This window comes from Chiloscyllium plagiosum, chromosome 17 (genome assembly GCF_004010195.1).
Source record: "Chiloscyllium plagiosum isolate BGI_BamShark_2017 chromosome 17, ASM401019v2, whole genome shotgun sequence".
Classification (NCBI taxonomy): Eukaryota; Metazoa; Chordata; class Chondrichthyes; order Orectolobiformes; family Hemiscylliidae; genus Chiloscyllium; species Chiloscyllium plagiosum.
The window spans coordinates 69,030,957-69,056,758 of record NC_057726.1 but is presented as its reverse complement, the minus strand read 5'-3'; the positions used below and the strand labels follow the sequence as shown (position 1 = coordinate 69,056,758).

General features: G+C 39.9%; 1 protein-coding gene and 1 long non-coding RNA gene across 5 annotated transcripts; one reads left to right on the top strand and one right to left on the bottom strand.

The window, feature by feature from the left end:
* Positions 1-1,010: 1,010 nt before the first annotated feature.
* Positions 1,011-15,164, bottom strand: LOC122558695. 4 transcript variants are annotated; one of them, XR_006314230.1, is made up of 7 exons: positions 14,979-15,164; positions 14,513-14,830; positions 12,789-13,100; positions 6,397-6,507; positions 5,749-5,786; positions 5,480-5,642; positions 1,630-1,709 (listed from the first exon to the last, which is right to left on the bottom strand). XR_006314230.1 is itself a non-coding variant. In XM_043707489.1 (6 exons), exons 1-6 carry the CDS (start codon positions 15,133-15,135, stop codon positions 1,551-1,553), a joined length of 1,095 nt encoding a protein of 364 aa, XP_043563424.1. In that variant the 5' UTR covers positions 15,136-15,159; the 3' UTR covers positions 1,011-1,550. The 4 variants fall into 4 exon arrangements, 2 of the variants coding, with proteins under 2 accessions (XP_043563424.1, XP_043563425.1); XM_043707489.1 differs by lacking the exon at positions 5,480-5,642 and having other exon boundaries at positions 1,011-1,709; positions 14,979-15,159; XR_006314231.1 differs by lacking the exon at positions 6,397-6,507.
* Positions 15,165-22,842: 7,678 nt separating this feature from the next.
* LOC122558694 lies at positions 22,843-25,507 on the top strand. The gene is made up of 4 exons (XR_006314229.1): positions 22,843-22,915; positions 23,056-23,223; positions 23,572-23,675; positions 24,632-25,507. It is a non-coding gene; the product is annotated as an uncharacterized LOC122558694 (long non-coding RNA).
* Positions 25,508-25,802: the final 295 nt, after the last annotated feature.

Below are 25,802 nucleotides of genomic sequence, written 5' to 3'. Positions count from 1 at the left end.
TGAGTAGAGTGAATATATGTATGACACCTCTGGCTAAATGGTTTCTTCTGTGTTGTAAACAATTTGCAGTACACTGTACATTGTTTTATGTTATAAATTATTGTGTCTGACTTTGCATTAGTTCAATTATTAATTTCAGTCGACAACCTAAAGTAAGCCATCATAACAATATGTAATGAAAATTGTTGCTTGCAGTGTTATATCTGAGAGCACTATAAAACCATAAAACATAGGAACAGAAGTAGATCATTCAGCCCATCAAGTCTGCTCCACTATTCAGTGACATCACGGCTGATCTGAAAATCATCAAGTGCATTTTTCTGCCTTTTTACTAATTAAAAATCCGTTCATCTGAACATTAAATATACTTAACCACCTCAGCAGGTCCCTGTGGTAAAGAATCCCACAGAGTCAGTACCCTTCGAGACAAGAAATTCCTGCTTATCTCCATCTTAAATGTGTGACTCCTTATTCTGAGGTTATGTCCTTTGACCCCAGACTTGCCCACAAGGAAAACTATCTTTCTGCATTGACCCTGTCAAGTCCTGAAAGATTTTGCATGTTTCAACCAGGTTGTCTCTCATTTTTCCAAATTCCATTGATTACAAGACTGATTGATTGAACCTTTCCCCATAAGACAGCTTCCTGCGCGCTTGACCTCCTACCTGGTATCAATGTACTGAAACTTGCCTGGACTGCCTCCAGTGTCAGTATATCTTTCCATAGATAGAGTCACAGAGTCCACAATGCAGCAAAAGGCACTTCAGCCCATCACGTCCACACTATTCCTGCATCTATTTACAATATCCCATATGTAATCCAAACAGTGCTCTGTATAGTTTCAGCAAAACCGCCTTAGTTTTTGCAAAACCTCCTTAGTTTATATTCCATTCCTCTTGAAATTAAGGCTAATATTTAATTTCACTCTCTATCACTTGCTGAACTTGGATATGCGTGTTTTTGTGATTTGTACGTCAAGGACACCCAGATCCCTCGGTTTTGTAGCTTTCTGCAATATTTTTTATATTTAAATAACCAAATTCTTCCTGCTAAATGTGATGACATACTGAAAACCAATGTAATGTTTATGTTATAGTACACATATCAAAAGGAAGAAAACTAAAATTTCCATATAGTCCTACATCAAATGAAGACACTGGCAATTTATGAGATTTGTTAAGGTAAATAAAACACAACAAAAGAAGAATACTGAACAAACAACTAATGCCCACTCTCTGAATGGGATAACATATGATCACACTGCACCCAAGTTTACAACATGATCCCTTGAAGTATCAGTTCTTCAGAATACTTGTTACCTTGCTTTGGTCAACTGAGAAAGAAATACACAGAATTCAGTTTCAAGTAACTGTACATTATAAGGGAATCAACAATATTCTCATCAGTACATGCTTTAACAGATTGATAAAAGGGAAGACAATACTGTTTCTCATACTTTGCTGATATTGGGTTCAGTCCGTGCCAGAATTCTAGTTAATACACTTCAGGATTCTACAAGGATTAACATTAATATGATTAATCATTTGACTTTAAGTCTTTTTGGATAAATCTCGCGATCCATCCATGCCTGTCTTAATTGCAGCATACTGTGTACATTCTTCCTGTTGCCTGTGCGTCCGTCTTTTTTCTGAACTAAACAAATTAAGAGCTGCGTAACCCATGTTGTTTTCTTCGGTCATTTCCAGCATCTGTACCAATTCAGAATTTTATTAGTCCAATATTATTCCATTAGTTTTTAGATCATTAAATATAAAAATTAAGTATTTTGGTTGCAAGCTGTTGTTCATCACATTATGTTGGTCTAAGTTTAACTAGTTATTAATATGATACTTATGCTGAAAGTAGAACATCATTACATTTTATAATTGCATCAAACAATATGAAATCTTTTGGAATTAACATACTACTTGCTCATATTTCGCAAGTCCTAAATTGCAGTCTCAATGATCAGTGCATCAAGAAAGATTTATCAGTTAGTTGGTGGTTAATACATAAACTCAGGTACATTCACAGCCAGAAACAAAAGAAAATCTGTTAATGTTAGCATTGCAACAGTCAGGTATCTTTCTTGACTCAAATCCTTTTAGTTAAACTTGGGTGGTACAACTTAGAGTCATGACCTCGCACACAAGGTTAAAACAAGTCATCTCTCATTGTATTTTTATTCCATAACACGATTCTTTGTCTTTTAAGTTAAAGCATTACCTTCCACTGGGAGTCGACAAAATCTTGTCTCTAAATTGCTGAAGATGACTTTCATTCAAGATCAATGCATATCCATTTATTTTGTGCAATCAATACTTTCCTGTGCGCACTGCAAAATGGCAGTGGACATATTAATGATAATTACTCCCTAAATGTGAGTAGGTGCCATTTTGGTGCCCTGTTCATTTTTTTTATTATACATGAAAAGCTCACTATATCTGAGAATCTATTGTCAGTCATTTCAACTTCCATTCACTGACTTTTAACTCAACCTTTTAACACATTTTGAGTGTCTCTGCTCTCTGCCCACTAGTCAGTTTTATGGTTTTGGTATCTTTGTCCATGTGTATTATGAATTCCAACTTATTCTCCTTGTTCTACTTGCATGACATCCATTGTTTGCTGATTCTCACAACACTGATTATGGTGACAACTGTTGTCTTCATTTGTGACTGTTGAACTTACTGATCTGCCTCATGTAACTCCAAATTTTTGTCAAAATCCTGGAATTTTACTTAAAGTTTTGTGGGCTGAACAAACCTTCTGTGAGATGAGAGGAGGAAACAACACACAATTTCGGAGTCTGGTTCTTTTCCCATATCCATCTGCTTCCTTGCAGTTCATACCATTCACCATTGCTTTGTTAGTTTAACAATTCACTGTGATTCAGATTATATTAATTTCCTAGAAAACTGAAATCCTTCATTTTGCTTATATTTAAAAAAACAACTAATGCATATACTTTTGAATCTGTTGAGCTTGTAACTAATTTTATCTACTGTTTCTAATTTTGTCCACATTGCATTTGTATGATGACAACCGCGCAGAAATCTCATGCAAATGATCTGCATCTAATTCAAACTCATTGATCATAAATTGAGGCCTGTGATTTTATTTTCCTTGCCAGTATGATACAGAAAAACATTAGGTTTTTCTATTGCAGTATTCAGTTGTTTCTGAAACAAATATAAATTTCTAACCTGAATCACCTCATCAGGACCTCTACACTGGTCAGATGTTTCTTTAGCTTGTTTGTTTTTCTGGTGAAGAAAATCACATTGCAGCGATCACCAAACATCTTTGTGAATGTCAAAACACATCTTTCACAGTTTAATTAAAATTAATGTTTCATGTTCACAGTGTTCTAATCATTTCTTTCCAGAACCTCTTTTAAGGACCAAATTTCTCCACTATTCATCAGAACTTGGACATACAATAAAAGAAATATATTGTGTTTCCTGTGCCACTTTCACTGCTTAATTACCCTCACATTTCTTAGCCTTGATGAAATGTGTAAAATGCAATTTATCAGAAGTAATCTCCTGTTTAACTGATATTATTACTACTGTATTCTACTGTTTTATAGATAAAATTCAATACTTTGTGTGTATCATTGTTTTGGTCCCAGAATTGATTTATCATTGATTGCTTGATACATGCAATTATAACTCTTTAGGCCTGGTAAGACCATTGTAGCCTCTTGATTAGCTCAATGGCTATGTACCCTCACATTTCAAAATGTATATTCACTCGTGGTATGTGGCCGCCACACACTGGATCAGTATTTGTTTCGCACCCTTGGTTGGCTTTGAGAATGTTCAGGTGACCTGTCTTTTTGAGCCAAAGCAATGCATAATTCTAATGAAAATACATTCCCCAACTAGCTGAAGTCAGTCAGCCAGTTGTTTCAGAGTAGTTAAAATACAGACATCCCCCTGCCACATTTTCAATGTACATTCTGTGAACAGAAATCAGGACAAATTTAACTTAAACAATCAACCGTTTGTCAGACTGATCTCCATAATTCGTCTAGCATTGTAAAGTGTTATGAAATAACACTTACACGATCAAAAAAGCTGTCACTATGGCCCAGTACTGCCAATGCAACTCAAATACTGATCTCATCATTCATGGATGGACAAATCAGTCAAACTGAGGGGGTGAGGCGAGAAGACTGCAATTTACATCAAGGTAACATTTGACATCTGGAAAAACTAAGTGAATCAAAATGAGGGAACACGCTATCTGTTAATTACGTTCATCACAAGTAAAGATGACTGGAGAGCAATCATTTTAGTCTCAGGCCATCATGGCATTAGTTGCTAAGATTAGAGTCATGGGAGGAATTATTTTGAGCTTCTTGAACTATGACCTTAACTCCACCAAGAAGTTGGAATGTTCCAGCTGAATGCACAGAGCTCATGACCAGTCATGTTGCCGAAGTACTGAAACACTCCATGTCCATACTGGAATAACATTCGGGCCTGAGCTGATAAATAGCCAGCTCTGAGCTACTTACCTCATGCCTCTTCAAACATGCCTGCTACTTAAAAAGCACAAATTGAGACTATAAAGGGATATTCACCACATCGTGGATATGTGCAGCTCAAGTACACACATAAGCTCCATGCATTCTGAAGCAGTCTGCTTGATTTTTAACCCATACACCACTTTAAAACTTCAATCTCACCACTGTCAATAGATCATCTGAAAAAGTACTGTTGCACTCACTGACATATCTTGTTCTAAACCAATGACTCCTACAACCATGAAAGATAAAAGCAGTATATGATTGATTACACAATTATCTGAAAGTTCAGCTCCAGGCTGCAGTGGAATCTGACTTTTCTTTGACAGCATTTGATTTATATTCTATGGAGTTTGATTTAGACTATTTCAATCTGAAGATTTCAATGTTGTCACTTGCTGTGCTATATCTTCACCAGACAGTACATATGGCATTGAATTTTCAGTTAGAGTAAATACCAGGAAGCCCAATAAGCTACTTTGTCTGCTGGATTAAGTCAGTTATGTGAAAGGTGATAGGAAGAGAAGTAAGATCTTGAATGCAATCTTAAAATTACAAACTGTACTTTCTTTAAACATGGACCATAATGATTATGAAATTTAGAGTAGGGGATTGAGTCTGGGTGGTTTGTCCCTTAGAGGATCAGTGAGACTTATTGGGCCAAATGGCCTGTTTCTACACTGTGGGGATTCGATGATTTATATAAAGGGTTTTCCAGAACTTCAGTCATGCTTGTGTGCATGTGTGTTGCTTAGTCTTGGCTATTTTACACATAATTTTCAGTCAAAGTCATTCCTGAAATTGATGATGTGCAATCAGAAAGTACAGCAGAAACTCAACAGGTCTGGCAGCAGGATACAGCAACAAGATTAACATTTACAGCTCTTTTGAACTCTTGAGGCTTCAAAAGAGTTACAAAGAAGTGGCATGTTGTCTTCAGCTAACCTTGCTTCTCTATCCACTGGTGGCGTCTATACGTGCTCAGTTTCTCCAAAACTTTCTGATTTAATTCAGATCTGCCACTGTATTTTGCTTTTTCTCCAGTATTCAATAAATCTACCAACAATGGGGATTAGTGTCAATGTCTCTTCTTTCCCCACTCCTAAACCTGTGCAACAGAATAAAAATGGAAGTACGATAAAATGACAGACTGCTTCCACAATACAAAATAAATAATACACTTTCTATAAGGGTGTTAACATAATTGGACTTACCGTTTCTTCACATTGTCGAGCCATATCTTGATTTGGCCCTGTGCATTGGGAATATAATTTGCAAGACATTATTGTGTGCTTTCTTTTTACAGACCAAGCGAGAGGTACAGAAACATCCAACTTCCATGAAACATATCGTCTTAATTCATTATTGTACATAAATATAATGGATTGGAATCACTAGGCGCTCATAATTTTGGATCCTGAATTGGAGCTATACTTCAGCATAAACATGAAAAAGATGATAGCATTAAAAAAATTATAAGTATTTATTCATGTTAGTACAATGTGTCACCCAATTTTCTATTCTCGATTAAGATGAAATTAAGATGAAATTTTTGTACTCAAGTTAGGAGCTAGGCAAAAGTGAGGACTGCAGATGCTGGAAACCAGAGTTTAGGTCGGAGTGGTGCTGGAAAAGGACAGCAGGTCAGGCAGCATCCGAGGAGCAGGAAAATCGACGTTTCTGGAAAAAGCCCTTCATCAGAAATATTAAACATCGATTTACCTGCTCCTCGGATGCTGCCTGATCTGCTGTGCTTTTCCAGCGCCACTCCGATCTAAACTCAGTTTAGGAGCTACTGACAATAGCATTTCTTCTTTACACATTGAAAATGTTCCGACAGCGTAAACATAGACCTCCTCTACCTTTGCATGAACGTGCCTTGCATCGCTTTCCAATGACCGCCCCCAGCACTAGACAGACGAGTCCGCCGACTGTGCACCCAATCGCCAAAATATCAAAATTAATGTCGATACCTAGAAGATTAATGAGGGCAGCTGGGAAGATTTCTGAGATAAATCCATAATTATCGATGTATACAACAATTGATTCATTTTGTGTCAGCATGAAAGCTGTAGAGTTAGCAATTGGATACTGCTCATGAAAACTAGAGTGAAATTAAAATATATCACAAGACAGATCGAAGCGATTAAACCTTTCCTCATTTTTACGTCATGCCTTGTTTCTTTGAATTGAAGCGTGGATGTTTTGTTTAGTTAAACTGTGCTGTTAGATATCGCCTTTGAAATCATTTACCCTGACATGAAATTGCTCGCCCCTACCCTAGGTTCCTGATGAATGGCTTATCCCAAAACATCGACTCTCCTGCTCCTCGGATGCTGCCTGACTGGCTGTGCTTCAGCAGCGCACACGTTTTGACTCAGATCTCCAGTATCTACAGTCCTCAGTTCCTCCTACAATAGGATAGCACACTGCAGGCATTTCACAGTCTTAATCTTTTAACATAATGGGAGAAGTCCTTTCAAAATGGAAGAGATTCTGAGGCTTGATTAGATATGGAGCTTAAAGCGTGCCCATCTTCAATAGAAGTGTACCCTGTGTCAGGTGGAATGGTGCTTACTACAAACAGAAATTGTCAAAGCAAACCTGAGGACACTGTGCGACCATTAGCCATTGGGTCTGTAACTAATGAGTGGAAAAGTTTCAAGGCTATTCTCAGAAAGTTTCAAGAAACTTACTTGCTCAGAAATCAGCGAAGAGTTGGAATCAATTACAGAAAGATTAGTTTATGTAAATATGAGTTTACCGAAAATGAGTTATCGATAAGCGGTCATGGACAGAAGTTGAGAAGAAAAGAATTTGTAAATAGAAAGCCTGAAGAATAGCACAAACTAAAACAGAAATTGCTGGAAAAGCTCAGTAGATCCGGCAGAATGTGTGGAGAGAAATCATAGTTAATCTTCCTCAGAGCTGACCTGAAGTACATTTAGTCGGGAAAAGCGTGCCATCTCGGAGATAGTGCCTGATTTCCCACATATTACAGGGCACGGAGTCGACATGACTGAGCTGAGTTGCATTCTCTGAAAATTATCTTACACCAACATTTTACTATTTTGGATTTCTCACATGACTTTATTAATTTAGTCTTGACTTACACTTCTTCATATTATTTCATCATTAAATCTACGCTTAGCTGCTCTATGTGCTTTCCTGACATAATATTTTCAGAACAGCTTCTCATATAGTTTCATATCAGTTCATTAATTTTACAGCGTGATGTCAAACTCACTGCTAGCCAGTTTATAGCAGCTGAACGGTGTGTCTTTCCAACTCCCAGGTAAATGTCATTGACCTCACTCATGATTTATAGCATCCAACCCTGAGACGAAGGTCAGATGCTTCTTAAATTGGGGACACCTCGGGAATTGCTTACAATTTATAACCTTCAACCCAAATCACTCCTTCGCAGATCAGATTCACGCAGGAGTTAACAACTTCCCAGACCGAACTGCTCCACTGTAGGTCAGAGGCCTTTCCATCTCCTCGTTAAGGTAATGGTGACTGTCTCCAACTGCTCCCTTCTCCTGCTCTTGTGTCTGAGTGCTCGTATCGGTTAGGCTCATCACTTTTTTGTGAGTTTGCATCGGATTATTTCGAACGTATGAAGAAAACGGGGTCCAACCTTTGGTATTTGAAACTCAAATTGGCCTACCTGCTCTATCTGATGATTGGTCCTTGTACTCCATTTGAAGTACCAGATCCCAACTTTTCAGTACATTATTATTCATTTTGCTATTTTTATTTTGGTTTTAAACACTTCTCTACTTCACTTAACCATTTCCTGAGCTAATGAATTCACATATGAATTTAGTTTATGAGTAAAGCATTTTTGCCTTAAATTCCTATTGCATTTGATTGTATCTGTCGATGTACACAGTCCCCATCTGCAAAGACATGGTTATCATGCAGTGTTTGAGAGCACAGATTACCACAGGCAGCACAATCCTGCTTTGTTATAGCCTGGAGTTTCAGGGATGTGGTCACGGCTGAGGTTCAGCCAGATGAATACCAGAAGGGACAGGCAGGCAATGAGGGAGCCCCCTCTGGTTATTCCCCTCTCAAACAGGTGCACCATTTGGATATTTTTTGGAGTTGGAGGACGACCTCTCAGGGAACGTAACAGCAGCAGCCAGATCAATGGCACCACAATTGGATCCATTGTACAAGTGATTGTCATAGGGGATTCTTTAGTCAAGGGCAAAATGAGTCATTTCTGTGGCCACAAGCAAGTCTCCAGGATGGTGTGTTGCCTCCCTAGTGGCAGAATTGCCTCCCTAGTAGCCTCTGAGTGGGCATAGGACATTTTGAAATGGAAAGGTGATCAGCCAGAGATCATGTTCCATACTAGAACACATGCCAAAGACAGGTAGTGAAATGAGGTGCAGCAAAGAGAAATTAAAGAGTAAGATAGGAAGATAAGATGGAGGGTTTATTGGGTTGTCAGCTAAAGATGACTCCACATGATACCTGCTCGTGAGGCCAGAAATAGGAAGATAGTAAAGTTGATGCATGATTAAGGAGCAGGTGTAGGGTGGAAATCTTCAGATACCTGGATCATTGGGATTGGTTCCAGAGTAGGAGGGGCTTGTACAAGAATGATGGGTTGAACTTAAACTGGAGGGACATAAGTATCTTTGCTTGGTTCGCTTGTACACTCAGGAAATGTAAACTGGTGAGACAGGGGATGCAAACTAGGGCAGTAGGCCAGCATATGGCGGAATTGAGAAGGAAGCAGAAGTTAAGTCAAGTAAGTCTAATAGGAACAACAGGGAAGACCAGGTTAGTAAACTTGGTGGGACTTGTGGTCTTAAATGTAGATATTTTAATGTAAGATTCATAACAGGTAAGGTAGATAAGCTTAGAGTCTGAGCTTATGGAACTACATATTATAGCCAATACAGAGACTTGGTCGAGAAAAGGACAGGACTGGCAGCTCAGCATTTCAGGTTACAAGGTACGATGGAGAGGGACATAGAAGTGGTTGGAGATCTACATTACTAACAAAGGAGAATGTCACAACTGCACTAAGAGACAACATTTGGAAGGCTCATCCGGTGAAGCCATAAGGGTAGAAATCAGGAATAAGGAAGTTGCAGTCACAGTGATGGAGTTACACTATAGGATTCCCAATAGCCAACAGGAGATCGAAGATCCAATATGTAAACCAGTCATGGAAAGATTTAACAACTTAATTGCATCTACAAGGGCTTCATGAAACAATATGAAGCTATACCAACTAGGTAAGGGGCCACAATAGAGTTTGAATTGGTAATGAGCCTGGCCAGGTGTTCAAAGTTTGCGTGGGGGAACATATGGGAACAGTGATCATAATTCCATAAGTTTAAAGGTAGTTGTGAACAAGGATAAAACTAGTCCTTCGGGGAAATTGTGAAATTGGAAGAAGTTAATTGCAACAGCATTAGGCAGGAGGTTGAGAAATTAGATTGGGGGCCACTATTTGAGGGTAAATCCATATCTGGTACATGGGAACCATTTATAGGTCAGTTTTTCTTTTTATTTATTCATTTTTGTGGAATGTGGATATAATGGCCAGCCAGCATTTATTGCCCATCCTTAGTTGGCCTTGAGAAGGTGGTGGTGAGTTGCCTTCTTGTACTGTTTTAGTCCACCTGTTGTAGGTTGACCAAAATGCCATTAGCGAGGGAATTCCAGGATTTTGACCCAAATTTTAGATCAGAACTTAGGACCAGCATGATCGTGTGAAAAGGAAAGATAAAGATGACAAAATGTGGGAACCCTGGATGATAAGAGATATTGTAAATTTAGTCAAAAAGAAAAAGGAAGCAGAAGTAAAGTTCAGGAAACTGCAATCTGCCAGGGCCCTTGAGGAATAGTAAAGAAGTAGGAAAGAATGAAAATGCTAAATTAGGAGCTCTAAAAGCGGCCTTGAGATGTCCTTATCAAGAGAATCCTAATCTATAACCATATTAGAACAAGGAGGGTAGCTCGGAAAAGGGAAGGTCGACTCAAGAAAGAAGGAAGGGATTTCTGCTAGGAGTCAGATTTTTAAGATTAGATTCCCTACAGTGTGGAAACAGGCCCTTTGGCCCAACAAGTCCACACAGACCCTCCAAAGAGTCACTCACCCACACACATTTTCCTCTGAACCTAACGCTATGGGCAATTTAGAAGGCCAATTCACCTGATCTGCACATCTTTGGACTGTGGCAGAAAATGCACGCACACACAGGGAGAATGTACAAACTCCAAACAGACAGTCATCCAAGGTTGGAATTAAACCTGGATCCCTGATGCTGTGAGGCAACAGTGCTAACCACTGAGCCACAGTGCAACTGCTGAGTGTTCTGCATTGATATACACCGAAGAGAAAGACATGGACAATTGTAAGATTGTTGATATCGCATGGCATGCCAATATTGAGACGGAGGAGATGTTGGATGTCTTGAAAACATTATGATGGATAAATTCCCAACACCTGATGGGATCTATCCCAAGATACTACGGGAGGCAAGGGAGGAGATTGTTTTGCCTTGATGGAGGTCTTTGTATCCTCTTCAGCCTTAGGTGTGGTCCATAAGACTGAAGTAAAGCCAATGTTCTTCCTTTGTATAAAAAGAACAACAAGGATTATCAGGAAATTGTAAGCTATTGAACCTTGCATCTCCAGTCAGGAAATTACTGAAGAAGACTTTTAGGGTCAGGGCTTACTTGCATTCAGAAAAGCATGAGCTGTATTAGGGAATAAGACTTGTTTGGGATAATCACCATGGCTTTGTGCAGGGGAGGTTTTATCTCAGAAATTTGTTGGTGGGTTTAAAGGTAATGATAAAGGTAATTAATGAGGGTAGGACAGTTGTAGTAGTGTACATTGACTTTCCTCGAGCATTGAAGATTAAATCACATGGGCTCCACAGTGACTTTTTAAGTTGAATATAAAATTGGCTTGGTCATAGAAGACAAAGTTAGTTGTTCAGTAATATTTTACTGGCTGGATGCCTATGACCAGTAGTGTTGTGGAAGGATCACTGCTGGGAACTCTGTCATTTGTGATACAAATAATGAGTTCGGTGAAAATGTAAGCAGTCTGATTAGTAAATTCACTGATGACACAAAAATTGTGAATAGTGAGGGATGTTTTCAAAGAATACAGAAGGATGTAGAATAGTTGGAAAGTTGAGCAGGGAAGTGACAGATTGAATTTAATCCATAAAAATGTGAGGTGTGCATTTTGAGAGGTCAAATACAAGAGGAAATGATGCAGGAAATGTCAGGAACCTTCTGAGCATTGCTATACAGTGGCATCTTGGGATGCAATGTCCATTGCTCCCTGAAAGTAGCAACAAAAGAAGCAATATGGCATGCTTCCCATAATCAGTCAGGGTGAAAAAGTGTGGCACGGGAAAAGCACAGCCAGTCAGGCAGCATCTGTGCAGCAGGAGAGTTGATGTTTCAAGCGTAAGCTCTTCATCAGGAATGAGGTGTTCAGCCAGTCAGGGTTTTGAGTATATAACTTGGCAAGTCATTTTGGAGGTGTGTAAAACTTTATTGAAATCTCCATTTGAAGTCTTGCGTGCCATTTTAGTTGACGAACTGTGGGAAGGATCAGCAGACTTTTCAGAGATTGCAAAAGAAGTTTAGCAAGATGCTGCCTCTTTTAGACTGTATTAGCTACAAGGGGAGGTTATACAAACTTGAACTGTATTCACTCAAGCGTAGGACACTAAGAGGCGACAGGTGGATAGTCAGAGTCTTTTTTCCCCACGGGTGGAAATGTCAAATATTAGGGTGAATAAGTTTAAGGTGAGAGGGCAACATTTAAAAGACCTGTGTGAGGAAAATATTTCACAGAGAGTGCCTGGAACATTCTGCCAGGTTAGGTGGAAGAGACAAAAAGCTGCAGATGCTGGAAGAATACAGCAATCCAGGCAGCATGAGGAGGTGGAGAAGTCAACAATGACAACAATGTTTAAGAGGCATTTAGACAGACCATGAACAGACAGGGAATAGAGAAATCCAAACCATGTGAGGCAGATGGGATTAGTTTAGAATGACACCATGATCTGCACAGACTGGTTGGCTGAATGGCCTGTTCCTGTGATATTTACCCAGTTTGCATGCGCCTGTTCAGTACCGGAATATGTGGTATCCAATTACTACCTAAGTAAAATTTGGTGCTCTAGCTTTATTCCTATGTGACTTCAGTTGTAATATTATTGGATATTTATATATGAGAATCCAGCCATTGGTTTCCTACCTGAATTAGATCTAGACTCCAAATAAACAGATAATTTCGGACTTTGGAGGGTGCTGTGAGATACCAAACAAATATAAGCGTTGTCTTTCTGGACTGGCTGTGATTCCTGTAGCGTACTGGAAGCTCGGTATAGCCCCGCATCGGTCAAGTACTCTGTAGATTTTATCCCGGTGGCTATCTTGCTTGAATTTTTGTACCAGTTGAATGTAATCCCCTCTGGGTAAAAGTCAACTGTTTCACACACGAGGTGTAGATCGATGTCTGAACTTCCATCAGGCATTTTGGAAAGTATCGTCGGGGTAGATGGTGGACCTGTAATGGGATTAAGAATAACATTGTTCAACGCCATCAATTTGGAACATCATTACCTCTCATAACCAACAAATAATACTGAGTATTTCTGTTTAATTAATTTGGAAAAATAAGAGTTACACAAGTGTCACTTTGTGCTCAGGCAATTGTTCTGTTCAGTGCAGAAGTTTTATGCAATTCATTTGGCTTCAAGGTGGTTAGCACAGCTGCTTCACAGCAGCCGGGACCAGGATTCAATTCCAGCCTCTGTATGGAGTTTGTGCATTCTCCCTGTGTCTGTACGGGTTTCCTCTGGATGCTACAGTTTCCTCTCACAAACCCAAAAATGTGCAGCTTAAGTGGATTGGCCATGTTAAGTTGCCCTGCAGCACACAGGAATATGCTGTTTAGGTGGAATAGTTATACTCATAGGTTTATGTCGAGCATCCATCAGTCTGTAGGAACCACTGGGAGTGCAATCCATGCGAGGTGATGTATTTTGGAAGATCCAGTTTTCGAGTGAACTTTATGGTAAATGGTAAAGCCCTGGGGAAAATTGATGTCCAGAGAGATCTGGGTGTTTTTGTCCATTGTATCCTGAAGGTTCCAGCATCTGCAGATAGAGTGGTCAAGAAGGCATATGGCAATCTTTCTTTCATCCGAAGGGGTATTATAAGAACTGGCACACTACAGTTACAGTTGTGTAAGACTTTGGTTCAGCCACATTTGGAAAACTGCGTACAGTTATGATTGGCACGTTATCAAAAGGCGTTGGATGCTTTGGAGAGGGTACAGAAGAGGTTCACCTGGATGTTGCCTGGTATGGAGGGGCTAGCTATGAAGAGAGAAGTTGAATAGATTAGAAGGATTGAATAGATTTTCATTCGAAAGATGGTGGTTGAGGGGAGACCTGATTTAGGTCGACAAAATCATAAGAGGTATAGACAGGATGGATAGCAAGAAGCTTTTTCACAGAGTGAGTGACTCAATTCCTAGGGTCACGAGTTCAAGGTGAGAGTGGAAACTTTTCAGCAGAACTGGCGGAAAGTTTTTTCCACAGAGGGTGGTGGGGGCCTGGAACGTGTTGCCAGTGGAGGTGGTAGAGGTGGGCATGATAGTTTCCTTTAAGATGTATCTAGATGGACAGGGAATGAATGGGCACGGAGCAGAGAGATACAGACTCTTGAAAATTAGGCTACAGGTTTAGATAGAGGATCTGGATTGGAGCAGGCTTGGAGGGCCGAAGGGCCTGTTCCTGTGCTGTAATATTCTTTGTTCTTTGTTCCAGACTTTAGCTTTGGTCTTGCTTGACATGCTGTGATTTTGAATTTTTTTTGTTTTCAACCAATTTTAGAATGTATTTTAATATTAATAATCAGCGAAATAATCTTATCGAGATTTCTAACAATTCCTTTGCCTACAGTGACACTTACTGTGGACAACAAGTCTCGTTCCAGTCCCGTTGCTGATCGCCGCTCTATTCTGACTGACTCCACAGTAATAAACTCCAGCATCTTCAAGACGGACGTCAAGCAGCTGTAAGGTGCCCTGACCCTTTCTCTTAAAATACCGTTTCCTAGCGTCGGAGGTCGGATGCAGAAATGTATTATCGCCCAATTTCCACCACAAGACATCGACCTCGGAATCATCAGGCGGAATGTTGAACGCACAAGTAACTGTTACACTTGCACCGAAATTCTGAATAATGTGTTGGGGCGCCTGTGACACCCGGAAATAGGAATAGCAAAAAGCTTTCAAAGAAAGAGAGAGAAAAAAATAATGCATTCTATTAATTCAACATTCAGATATGACTTGAAGACTTCTAATACGTCGAATGGTACAGTCGAGCAGGAATAAATATAAAGACCGTTTTAAAAATTGACTTTTTTCAGACAATACCTGTCCAAATCATCTCTAGGACCAACATGCGCTGAAATATTATCATACTGGATGAAGGAATAATCAATTCTTGCCAATAGACGGACGTTGTGGTGAATTTATAGCAGAGCGGCCTCAGATGGCGTGAGGTTCTGCACATTTGCATATACCCAATCATGAAAGAACTGGTGAAGTGCTGTGGTACATGTGAACTTTGAAAGGTTTGAGAAGGAACTACAATAAAGATCATACCAGTCAAGTTCTACCCAGCCTATTGGCTTACTGAGGTTTCTATTATAATAGTTTCCTGAAATATAAATATTTTGAGGTAGATGACCTGGATTTGAACATTGAGCGGTGAGGAACGAAAGCAAAGGCACTTCTGCCGAAACTAACCAACAAGCTGCTGTCAAGGCCAAAGGAAAATTGCGAAGTACTGCGGATGTTGAAAATATAAAACAAAGCGACAGAGTACTAACAGAAATATGAGATCGAGTTGAATCGTTGCATCTGCAATTGCTCCACCAGGCGATGTGAAATCAGCAAGTTTTTAATGGGTTGCCTTTGATTCGTGTGATAGTGTGAAGTCTTTTTTATCCGGACTCGATTTGATTTCAGTTTAATTTTATTCAGATTTTCATCAACGGACTCTGTAATATGTTTATACCCTTCGATAGATTGTTATAGGTTGGATATTAAGAACATATATCTTAGGGAATAGAATCAGGGGTAGACAAGTTGGACATACGAGCCCGTCCTTCCATTCAATAAATTCACTCATCTGATTTTGGACTTGAATTGTGTTCCCACTTTCTCTTAATATTACCACCCATCCCCCCCCAACCCAACCAAAACAAAACCTTTGAACGACTTGAAAATCAAAAAATTGTCTTGTTCTGCTTTCAACATATTTAAAAACCCGGATCGTTCTCTAAGATAGATGATTCTAAAGAACACCTTTCCAAAGAAAAGAAATCCTCCGAATTTCCGTGTTCGATGGCCTTTCTCTATTTTGAACGTTCCCTCCCCTCCCAACCTCGAGTTGTAGGCTCTCTCAGAAGAGCAAAGGCCCACTTAGTATCCATCCAGTCACTCTTCGGGAACCTAAATGGTTCAACAAGCAAGTTTACATTAACAGGTTAGTAAGATAATGTAAACATATTGAATTGGAAATTAGAACATGGATCAAAACAGGAGGAATTTTGAAAATGTAAGCTTGCAAACCACATTAACTCCGGTATAAGTTGTTGATGCATGCAATTTTACAGAGATTTTGCAGAATCTCACCCAATCTGAGGCTGCTCTGCTGTAAATTCACCACAACGTCCGTCTATTGGCAAGAATTGATTATTCCTTCGTCCAATATGATTATGCTTCAGCACGTGTTGATCCTAAAGATGATCTCGACTGATATCTTCTGAACAAAGTCAATTTTTAAAACGGTTTATATTTATTCCTGTTGGACTGCATTAGAAGTCTTCACCTCATATCTGAATGCTGAATTAATAGAAGACTCTTTTTTTTATCTCTCTTTCTTTGAAAGCTTTTTGCAATTCCCAGTGGAAGTAACAACCCAGACAACCTCCTGTAAGCTGTCTCTAATTGAAGGTTATCACTTGGTTCAGGGGACCAAAATTGTCGCAGTCTTCAGGTCCGATCTCATCAATGTCCCTGATAGCTGTTAGCGAGCCTTTCCTCTGTTTGTACCAGATCGCCCAACTAATAAAGACTCATTCTGCTACCAAATGCTTGCTGTTTCTTAGTGCTAACTTTTTTTTCTTATAAAGACACGGATATCCCTATATTCCACATCATTTTGTAGTTTACATCCAGTTAAATTACTTACTGATTTCTCTTTTCCCCACCAAATTCCTCAGATGATACTCCCACCTGCTTAACATCTTTCTATTCACTGAACCCGTCCACCGCTTGTTTCACCTTATGTTCGTGTTCGATGTTCTTTTAGATTGGTTTTTCACGTGGCTCGACTTCACCAGGCCTCGAATAACTCTAAATTCTGCGTAAAGTATTATTATCTTTCGAAAAAATAACGTATGAATTTGTTTGATTCTATTAGGATTTTCCAAATGTGCTATTACTTCCTTCATAAGAAATAATGATAGACATTCCACCGGGAAATGAATGCAGTTTATGCGATTGCCTGTTCCCTCGGCACAATAGTATAAGTATGGTTTCTAGAGTATCTTATAAACGCCAATGCTTCTCAGATAATAACGTTATCCAGCACCCAGCAGAACAATAATCGAAATAATTCGGCATCTTGTTTCAAGTGGAAATCAGGCTTGATGCAGAAGTGGCTCAGAGTTCAGTATTAAGTTGGACCCATGACTTCTGTGAGATTTTATTCACGTTCCAGATTAAAATCGCTGAATTTATAATGGCTAACCGCTGAAATTTGCCATGTCTGATTCGTGTGCATTGGAACTTTCCTCTATATTTTGTCATAGCAGATAATCATGTGATATTTGCAACTTCTCGTGTACCAAGTGACCAAAAATGAACTTTAACAAAAAAGCACGGACTATAAATCACGTGGAATTCCTTATGCTTCTCTCCAGACTGACCTTCCAAAGTCACAGAAAAGAGTCATCATTCCATTAAATAACGAGGGTGAGGATGCAGTTATCAATGACATTTAATCGACGATCAGTAAACAATGACACTTCTGGTCCATCTGGTGTCAAATTAAATGAAAAAACAAGGTAATAATTCCCGAATTTGGCCTTATTTAGCCGGTAATGTTGGGAATCCGCACTGGGGTAAATATTCATTCAGAGGCCGAGTAAATTGTGTCAAGTTCAAATTACTGAACTCCTTGCGTTTTGCATTCAAACACGGAACATTGGCAGGCAAGATAGCGAATTGATAATTTCACGTTTTCTCGACTGGTTCCGCAACTGAATGAAACTGTCCCACCCAAACGCGCTTGAGTACAAGGTCACGATAAACATAGTGCCGCTTTTGCTATTAAGTTTACATTAACAGGTTAGTAAGATTAAGTAATCATATTGAATTGGAAATTAGAACATGCATCAAAACAGGGGGGGTTTGAAAATGTAAGTTTGCAAACCACATTACCTCCGGTATCAGTTGCTGGTGCAAGCAATTTTACAGAGAAAACCGAATAAAGGGGTCAGAGATTATTTTACAGTGTGCAATGAATGATTGGGGTTACTGAAAGCTACCAGTTTTCACTTTAAAGTAAATGGCACAACAGGGTGAACATTAAGAAGGCAGACTAATCATTTTTAGCCATGAAAAAGTAAAGCTGATGTGGAGAACGCTGCAATAATTATTTGAAGGGATATGCTGTCAAGAGATAAAATATGACAAAATACCCCTCCTGAGGAGTTAATATTCATAAAATATATGCATATAGGTACGAGTAAAATATTTAATATAAAAGGAAGAAAAATTTTAAAAGCAAGCATTTTTGATTTTTTTTTACACAGAGAGTGGTTTGTGTTTGGAATGAACATCCAAAGGAAGTGATGGATCCCGGTACAGTTACAACGTTTAAAGGTTAGAAATCACACTACCGGGTTATAGTCCAACAGGTCTATTTGGAAGTACTAGCTTTCAGAGCCCTGCTTCTTCATTACATTGCTGTCGCATTCTGATGAGCCTACCTGATGAAGGAGCAGCGCTCGGAAAGTTAGTACTTCCACATAAACTTGATGGTCTTTAACTTGGCGTTATGTGATTTTTAACTTTGTCCACCCCAGTGTAACATCAGTACCTCCACATCATGGTGAATGGTTAAGAGCGATTTTGATTTATACATGAATAAGAAAGGAGGATTATAAGACAAAAGCAGGCGGGTGGGACTAGATTAGTTTGGGATAATGGTCGGCATGGATGATTGGGACATTGTCCAACAATGAATCCCCTTAATGCAGACATGACAGCACTTGCTTTTTGCTTGATATAACAATAAAGAACTGAGGAAAATTTATGAACTAAATTGGGATTAAGCATTAAACACCAGAAGGCCACAAAATCTCGGAACAGAATTAGGCCATTCAGCCCAGCAAGTCTGCTTCACCATTTGATTATGGCGGGTCCATTTCTCAACTCCATTTTCCTGCTTTCTCCCCTTGTCTCTTGATCCCTTTATTAATCAAGAACCTACCTTTGTCTTCAATGTACTTGGCCTCTGCAGCCTCCTGAGGGAATGTGTTCCACAGATTAATTACTTTCTGCCTGAAGAAATTCCTCGTAATCTCAGTTCTAAAAGGTCACCCCTTCAATCTGCAGTACTGTCCTCTTGTTCAAGTCTCTCCGACTAGTGCATACCTCTTCACCATGTCCACTCTATTCAGGCCTCTCAGTATTCCGTAAGTTTCAAAGAGCATCCCTCTCACCATTCTAAACTCCACTGAGCATAGATCCACAATCCTTATCTACTCGTCATACGACAGGCCTTTCATCCCCAGGATTATTTATGCAAATTTCCTCTGGACCCCTCCAATGTCAATATATCTTTCCTTATATAGAGGGCCCAAAGCTGCTAAGAATGTCCCAAAAGCATATGATCGCTGGGCAAGTGCTGATTTTTTGCACTGTTGATCATCCTTTCCCCAGGATTATTCATGCAAATTTCCTCTGGACCCCTCCAATGTCAATATATCTTTCCTTATATAGAGGGCCCAAAGCTGCTAAGAATGTCCCAAAAGCTGTCTGATCAGAGCCTTACACAGCCTTAGCAGTACATCACTGCACTTGCATTCGAACTCTCTTTAAATGAATGCTAATGCTGCATTTGCTTTGTTAATTGCCATCTGGACCTGCATTTAACCTTAAGAGAATCCTCAATGAGAACTCCTAAATCATTTTGTGCTCAGAATTCTGAAGCCTTTCCCCATTTAGAAAACAGTCGATGCCTCCAATCTTCCTAATAATGCACGTAACCTCACACCTGCTCACATTGTATTCCATCTGCCACGTCTTTGCACATTCTCCAGGTTTGTCCAAGTCCTTCTGCAGCCTCCCTGCTTCATGAACACTATCCTTCCATCAACCTGTCATCATCTGGAAACATAGCAGCAATGCCCTCAGTTCCTCCATCCAGATTGTATTGTGGAACATGAATGTTTGGGGTACCAACACGGACCTCCGTGGAACTCAACAAGTTACTGATAGCTCTGATGATAAATATGACTTTAACCTTTCTCTTTCTGCCTCCCGTGAGTCAACCAGTCCTTCATTTATGCCAGTACCTTGCCCCTAAGTCCATGGGATATTATTGTATTTAGCGGCCTTCTGCACAGCACCTTGACAAAGTTCTCCTGGAAATCCAAGTAGATCGCGTCCACTGGTTCTGCTTTGCCTAACTTGCTCATTACCTCCTCAAAGAATTCTAACAGATTTGTCAGACATGATCTCTCTTGTGCAGACTCAGCCCTATTTTGCCATACATTGAGACTACAAAGACATCTTGGTCAATTTGGTAAATGGATTGTGGAGTGGGAGATAGAGTTTAATTTACATAAATGTGAGGTATTGCATTTTGGTGATGCAAACAATTATGCAATTAATTGTCGGGCCCTGGATAGTGTTGCAGAAAATAGAGTCCCAGGTGTTCAGGTACATAGTTCTTTGAAATTTGCATCACAGTTGGACAGTATGGTTAAGACGGCATTTAGCACACTTGCCTTCATTGCTCAGATCTTTGAGCATAGGAGTTGGGATGTTATGTTGAGGTTGTGCAGGATGTTGGTGAAGCCACTTCTCGAATGTGCAGTTCTGGTTGCACTGTTATAGGAAGGATATTATTAAAGTGAAGAGGGTTCAGAAAAGATTTATCAACATATTGCTGGGAGTAGGGCATTTGAGACAAAAAATAGAATGGAAAGGCTGGGACTTTATTGACTGGAGCATTGGAAGTTGAGGGGTGACCCTGTTGAGGTTTCCAAAATCGTGAGGAGCATGCACAAGGTGAAGAACTAGGGCCATTTCCCTTGGGGTGAGGGGAATTCAAAACTAGTGGACATATTCTGAAGGTGAGAGGAGCAAGATTTAAAAAGAACATGAGGGCAACTTGTTTACACACATGGGTGGAATGAACTGCCAGAGAAGGTTTGGATGCAGGTACAGTTACAACATTGGAAAAACATTTGGATAAGTTAATGAATAAGAAAGTTATGGAGGCATAAGGGCCAGTGCAGGTAGGTAGGGCTAATTTGCGAGCATGGTTGGCATGGACTGGTTTAACCAAAGGGCCTGTTTCCATGCTGAATAATTCTTTGACTCTACTCCGGAATCTTATCCTTAAGAATGGACTCTAAAATCTTGCCAAAGACTAAGGTCAGGTTAAACAGTCCTGATGTAGGACTTATGTCTGAAAGGTCTATTCTCCTGCTCCTCACATGCTTGCTGACTTGCTGTGCTTTTCCAGCACCACACTCTTGATTCTGATCTCCACCACCTGCAGTCCTCTTTTTCTCCTAACCTATCTGTAGTTTCATGTCTTATACTTCCCTCCCTTTTCAAATGGTGTTGTTACATGAGCAACTTTCCAGTCCCATCAGACCCTCTCTGGCGCCAGTGATTCCTGAAAGAACGCCACTAATGCCTGCAACATCTCCTGAGCTATTTCCTTCAGAACTCTGTGATGTATTGCATCTGGTCTGGATAATTAAGCCATCTTCAGAACTTTCAGCTTCCCCAGCACTTCTGATTGTTGGCCACTGTACTCACCACTGCTCACTGACTCTCTTGAAGTTCTGGTGTCTTCTACCTTGAAGACTGATGTAAAGTACTTACTCAGTTGTTCTGCCATTTCTTTGTGTCTTCCAACTAACTTTCCAAATTCATTTTCCAGCAATCCAATATCCATACTTGCCGCTCTCTTGTTTTACACATCTATAAAAACCTCTTGTAATCTTCTCTTTATATTATGACTGAGCTTACTGTAATATTTCATCTTCTCTCATTTATTTCTTTCTCAGTTATTCTCTGTTTGTTTGTAAAGGCTTCCCAATGTTTTGTTTTCCCACTCATCTTCACCACATTGTATGCTTTTTCTTTTGGTTTTATGCTGTCTCTGCCTTGCATTGTGAGCCCTGGTTGCCTCATCCTCCTTTTCGTATGCCACTTTTTCCTTGGAATGACTTTCTGCTGTGTGTCCCAAACTATGCCCAGAATTTCCTGCCATTGGTGCACCAACATCTTCCCTGCTAGGCTCCCCATCCAACTCTGGCCACTTCCTCCTCATGTCTTTATATTTACTTTCACTCAATTGTCATGCCATTACATCTGATTCGAGCTTTAGATTACTTACAGCGTGGAAACAGGCCCTTCGGCCCAACCAGTCCACAACGACCCACCCCACAGCGCAACCCACCCAGACCCACTCCCATACACCTAACACTACGGGCAATTTAGCATGGCAAATTCACCTAACCTGCACATTTTTGGACTGTGGGAGGAAACCGGAGCACCTGGAGGAAACCCACGCAGACACGGGAAGAATGTGCAAATTCCTGAGGTGGGAATTGAACGCCGGTCTCTGCCGCTGCGTGGCAGCAGTGCTAACCACTGTACTACCGTGCTGCCAATGAGAGCTTCTACCTCTCATGTTGCAGGATGAATTTGATCAAATTAAGGTCTCTCCCTGCTAGGGATTGCTTAACCTTCAGCTCCCAATTAAGTCTGCCGCATTACATGTTACCAAATCAAGAATTGCTTGGTCCCCCTTTGGGTCTACCATAAAATGTTGCCAAAAACATTTCAGTGATAACCTATAAGTTCCTTTTCTTGGGATCTGCTACCAACCTGATTTTTTCAGTCCACGTGCATATTGGAGTCCCCCATGATTATGTAACTTTACACTTCATGCCTTTACACGCCTTTTCTATCTTCAGATTGTTTTTTCTTCCTCACATCCTGACTCCTGGTAGGAGGCTACCCATCAGGATCTATTTTGCCTTGTGGCGGTGAGTTACCTTGTTAAATTTTTCAATCCATTTGATGTGGGCAGAACACAGAAAGATCTAAAAGGACAGTGAATTGAATGGGGCTTTGCCGTCTTTAGTTTTCCATTATGCTTTCACTTCCTTTTTTTTCTTATTGATAGAGGTTGCAGGATTGGGAAATGCTCTGAAAGGACAATTGCATAGGCAATGAGGAAGAATGGAAGAACAGGATGTTCATCGCGAATGTACAATGTTCCAATCATACAGGCTGCTTGTTGTTGAATAGAGATGATGATCTCCAGAAAATTTGGAGCAGAATTCAGAAAAAGGTAAGATACTTCATTGTATATGTACTGTATCTTATATGAGTCATTAGATGATTTAATAAATTCACAGTTCCAATCTCATTGCCTGTACTTATCACTTCAATTTGTTTCTCAGTTAATGATAAGTTTACATGCAATGGTTATCCCAGACGTTATTGGCTCTCAGGCTATGCAGTAATGGTAATCAGCTTAAATATAAAGAGGAGATTGTTGTACTCTGATAAATCAGTAGTGTCTTACCCTTCTGTGATGCAAATATACCTTTCCTCTGATCAGCATAAGATTGCGTATTGCCCTTTTAAAAATCTTGAATGCAAACAAACAATATTTGATTTTTTTTACACAATTCAGGGGAACTGTGTTTTGCTGGCTGGGTCAACATTTGTTACACATCCTTAATTACCCCTGGGAGGTTGGTATGAGGTGCCTTCTTGCACTACTGCAGCCCAAGTCATGTGAGTATACACTGCTGTAATGGCAGGAGTTACAAACTTTACCCCAACAACAAACAATATATTCGTGATGAAGGGCATTTGCCCGAAAAATTGACTCTCCTGCTCCTTGGATGCTGCCTGACCTGCTATGCTTTTCCAGCACCACACTCTCAACTCTAATCTCCAACACTGTAGTTCTCACTTTCGCCTAAAAGAGGATATATACTATTTTTCTTTATTCATTCATGGGATGAGGATTTCACTAACCTGGCCACAATTATTACCCATTCCCAATTGCCCAAAGAGAAGTTAAGAGTCAACCACATTACCATGAGAGTGGAGTCACATGTTGATCAGCCATGTGGATGCCCGATTTCCTTCCCTGACGAGTTTTTCCAACAGTCACCAATGGAATCCTGGTCATTATTAGACTTCTAACTCCATATTTTGTTTTGAATTCAAATTCTGTCATCTGCTGTGATCGGATTTGAACCCGGCTCCCCAGGCATTATCTGGGTTGATAGTCCACTGATAATACCACTAGACTATCGCCTCCCCATTGGCATATGATCGCTGGGCAAGTGCTGATTTTTTGCACTGTTGATCATCCCTTCCATTACCATACTGAAGAAAGAGAGTAGCTTATTACAGCCGGAATTGAACAAGATAGATTCTCCTGTTTTCTGGGTACAGTATATACCAAGACATTTTTCACATTTTCAATGGCTCAGCTGTACTGGGACAACGTGGCTAAGAGTGTCAAAAGCTCTGGGCATAAGTCTTCAGACCAATTACCAAAACATTGTGTGGTGGAATAGACCTTGCAGTATCCAGGGTCTTCAGTCATTTCTTGATATCACCTGGAGTCAATCAAACTAGCTGAAGACTGATATCTGTGGTCTCAGAGCATTTCTTTGTCTGTAGAACTCTGTACCTTTGGCTATCAATAACACTTACATGTTCATTTGATTCAGCAGAATACGGCAAGGTCCCACAGTCATCCACGCTTTCCAAAATTCTGAAGGAACTGAGCAATTCAGTCTGCATCAATGAAGTCACACCAGCAACAACATTTCAAGTCCAGTATGACGCTTCTTTTGAACTGGCTGGTTTACCCACTGAAGATTTTTATTTTAGGGTAATGCAGATGAATCCACTAGCTTTCAGAATGTAAATTTTGACCTGTCTCTGATTTCACTTGCCAGTGCATTTTCAAATGTTCTCCTTCACTAACATTAACCTGAAGCTGCACTGAAGAAAATGTTTTAATCCCTTGATTTGGTGAAAGCCTGGCACTCTCTACAGCAATTGATGCAGGTAAGTTTGTGTTAGAGCTCTGCTGGTTCAGTAGCACATTTTCAGTTGGGCCTGGTGCAACTCCTGCCATGATCTAATCTGTCCACGGTGAACTACACCTGTTGAGATTGCTGGAGCAAATTACTGTTGGTGCTGGATTCTGTACTGACAACAACAAATGCTGGAGATCACAGCAGGTTAGACAGCATTCGTGAAGGGAGAGCAAGCCAATGTTTCATGTCTAGATGACTCTTCATCATGAAAATGTTAGTATTTATTGTAAAGGTTCCGATAGCTGGACATTTTGGATAATGATTGTATTTGCAGAGTCAAAGTAGATTTAGAAAAGGAAAAAAATGTTTATGAAATCTATTGGAGTTTTAGGATAATGTATCAACCAGGAAACTTAAGTCCATCTCATGGATGTTGTGTATTGGGATTTTGAGCAGCTTTTTGATCAGGTGTCATATAAATGGATTTTTATAAAATTCACACACTTGGGATTAGTGTTAATATTTTGCATGCATTGCTTTTTCAATGAAAGGGAACAAATAGGAATAAATGGATCACCCTCGCCTTGACAGTGTGAGACTAATGGGGTACCACAAAGAAAACTGCTGTGATGCCAGCTGCTCACAATCTGTATAACTGAGTTAGATGTGGAGTATCTAATTGTAATATCTCCAAGTTTGTGGATGATGCAATTCTAGATGAAACTATGAGTTATGAGGAGAATGCTAGGGGACTTTCTGGGATCTTAGACAGAAAAAAGTGAATTGGCAAGACTGTTAGCAGATGAAATGCGAAGTTGGTGTGAACTTATCTACTCTGGTTGGAATACAACAGAAAATG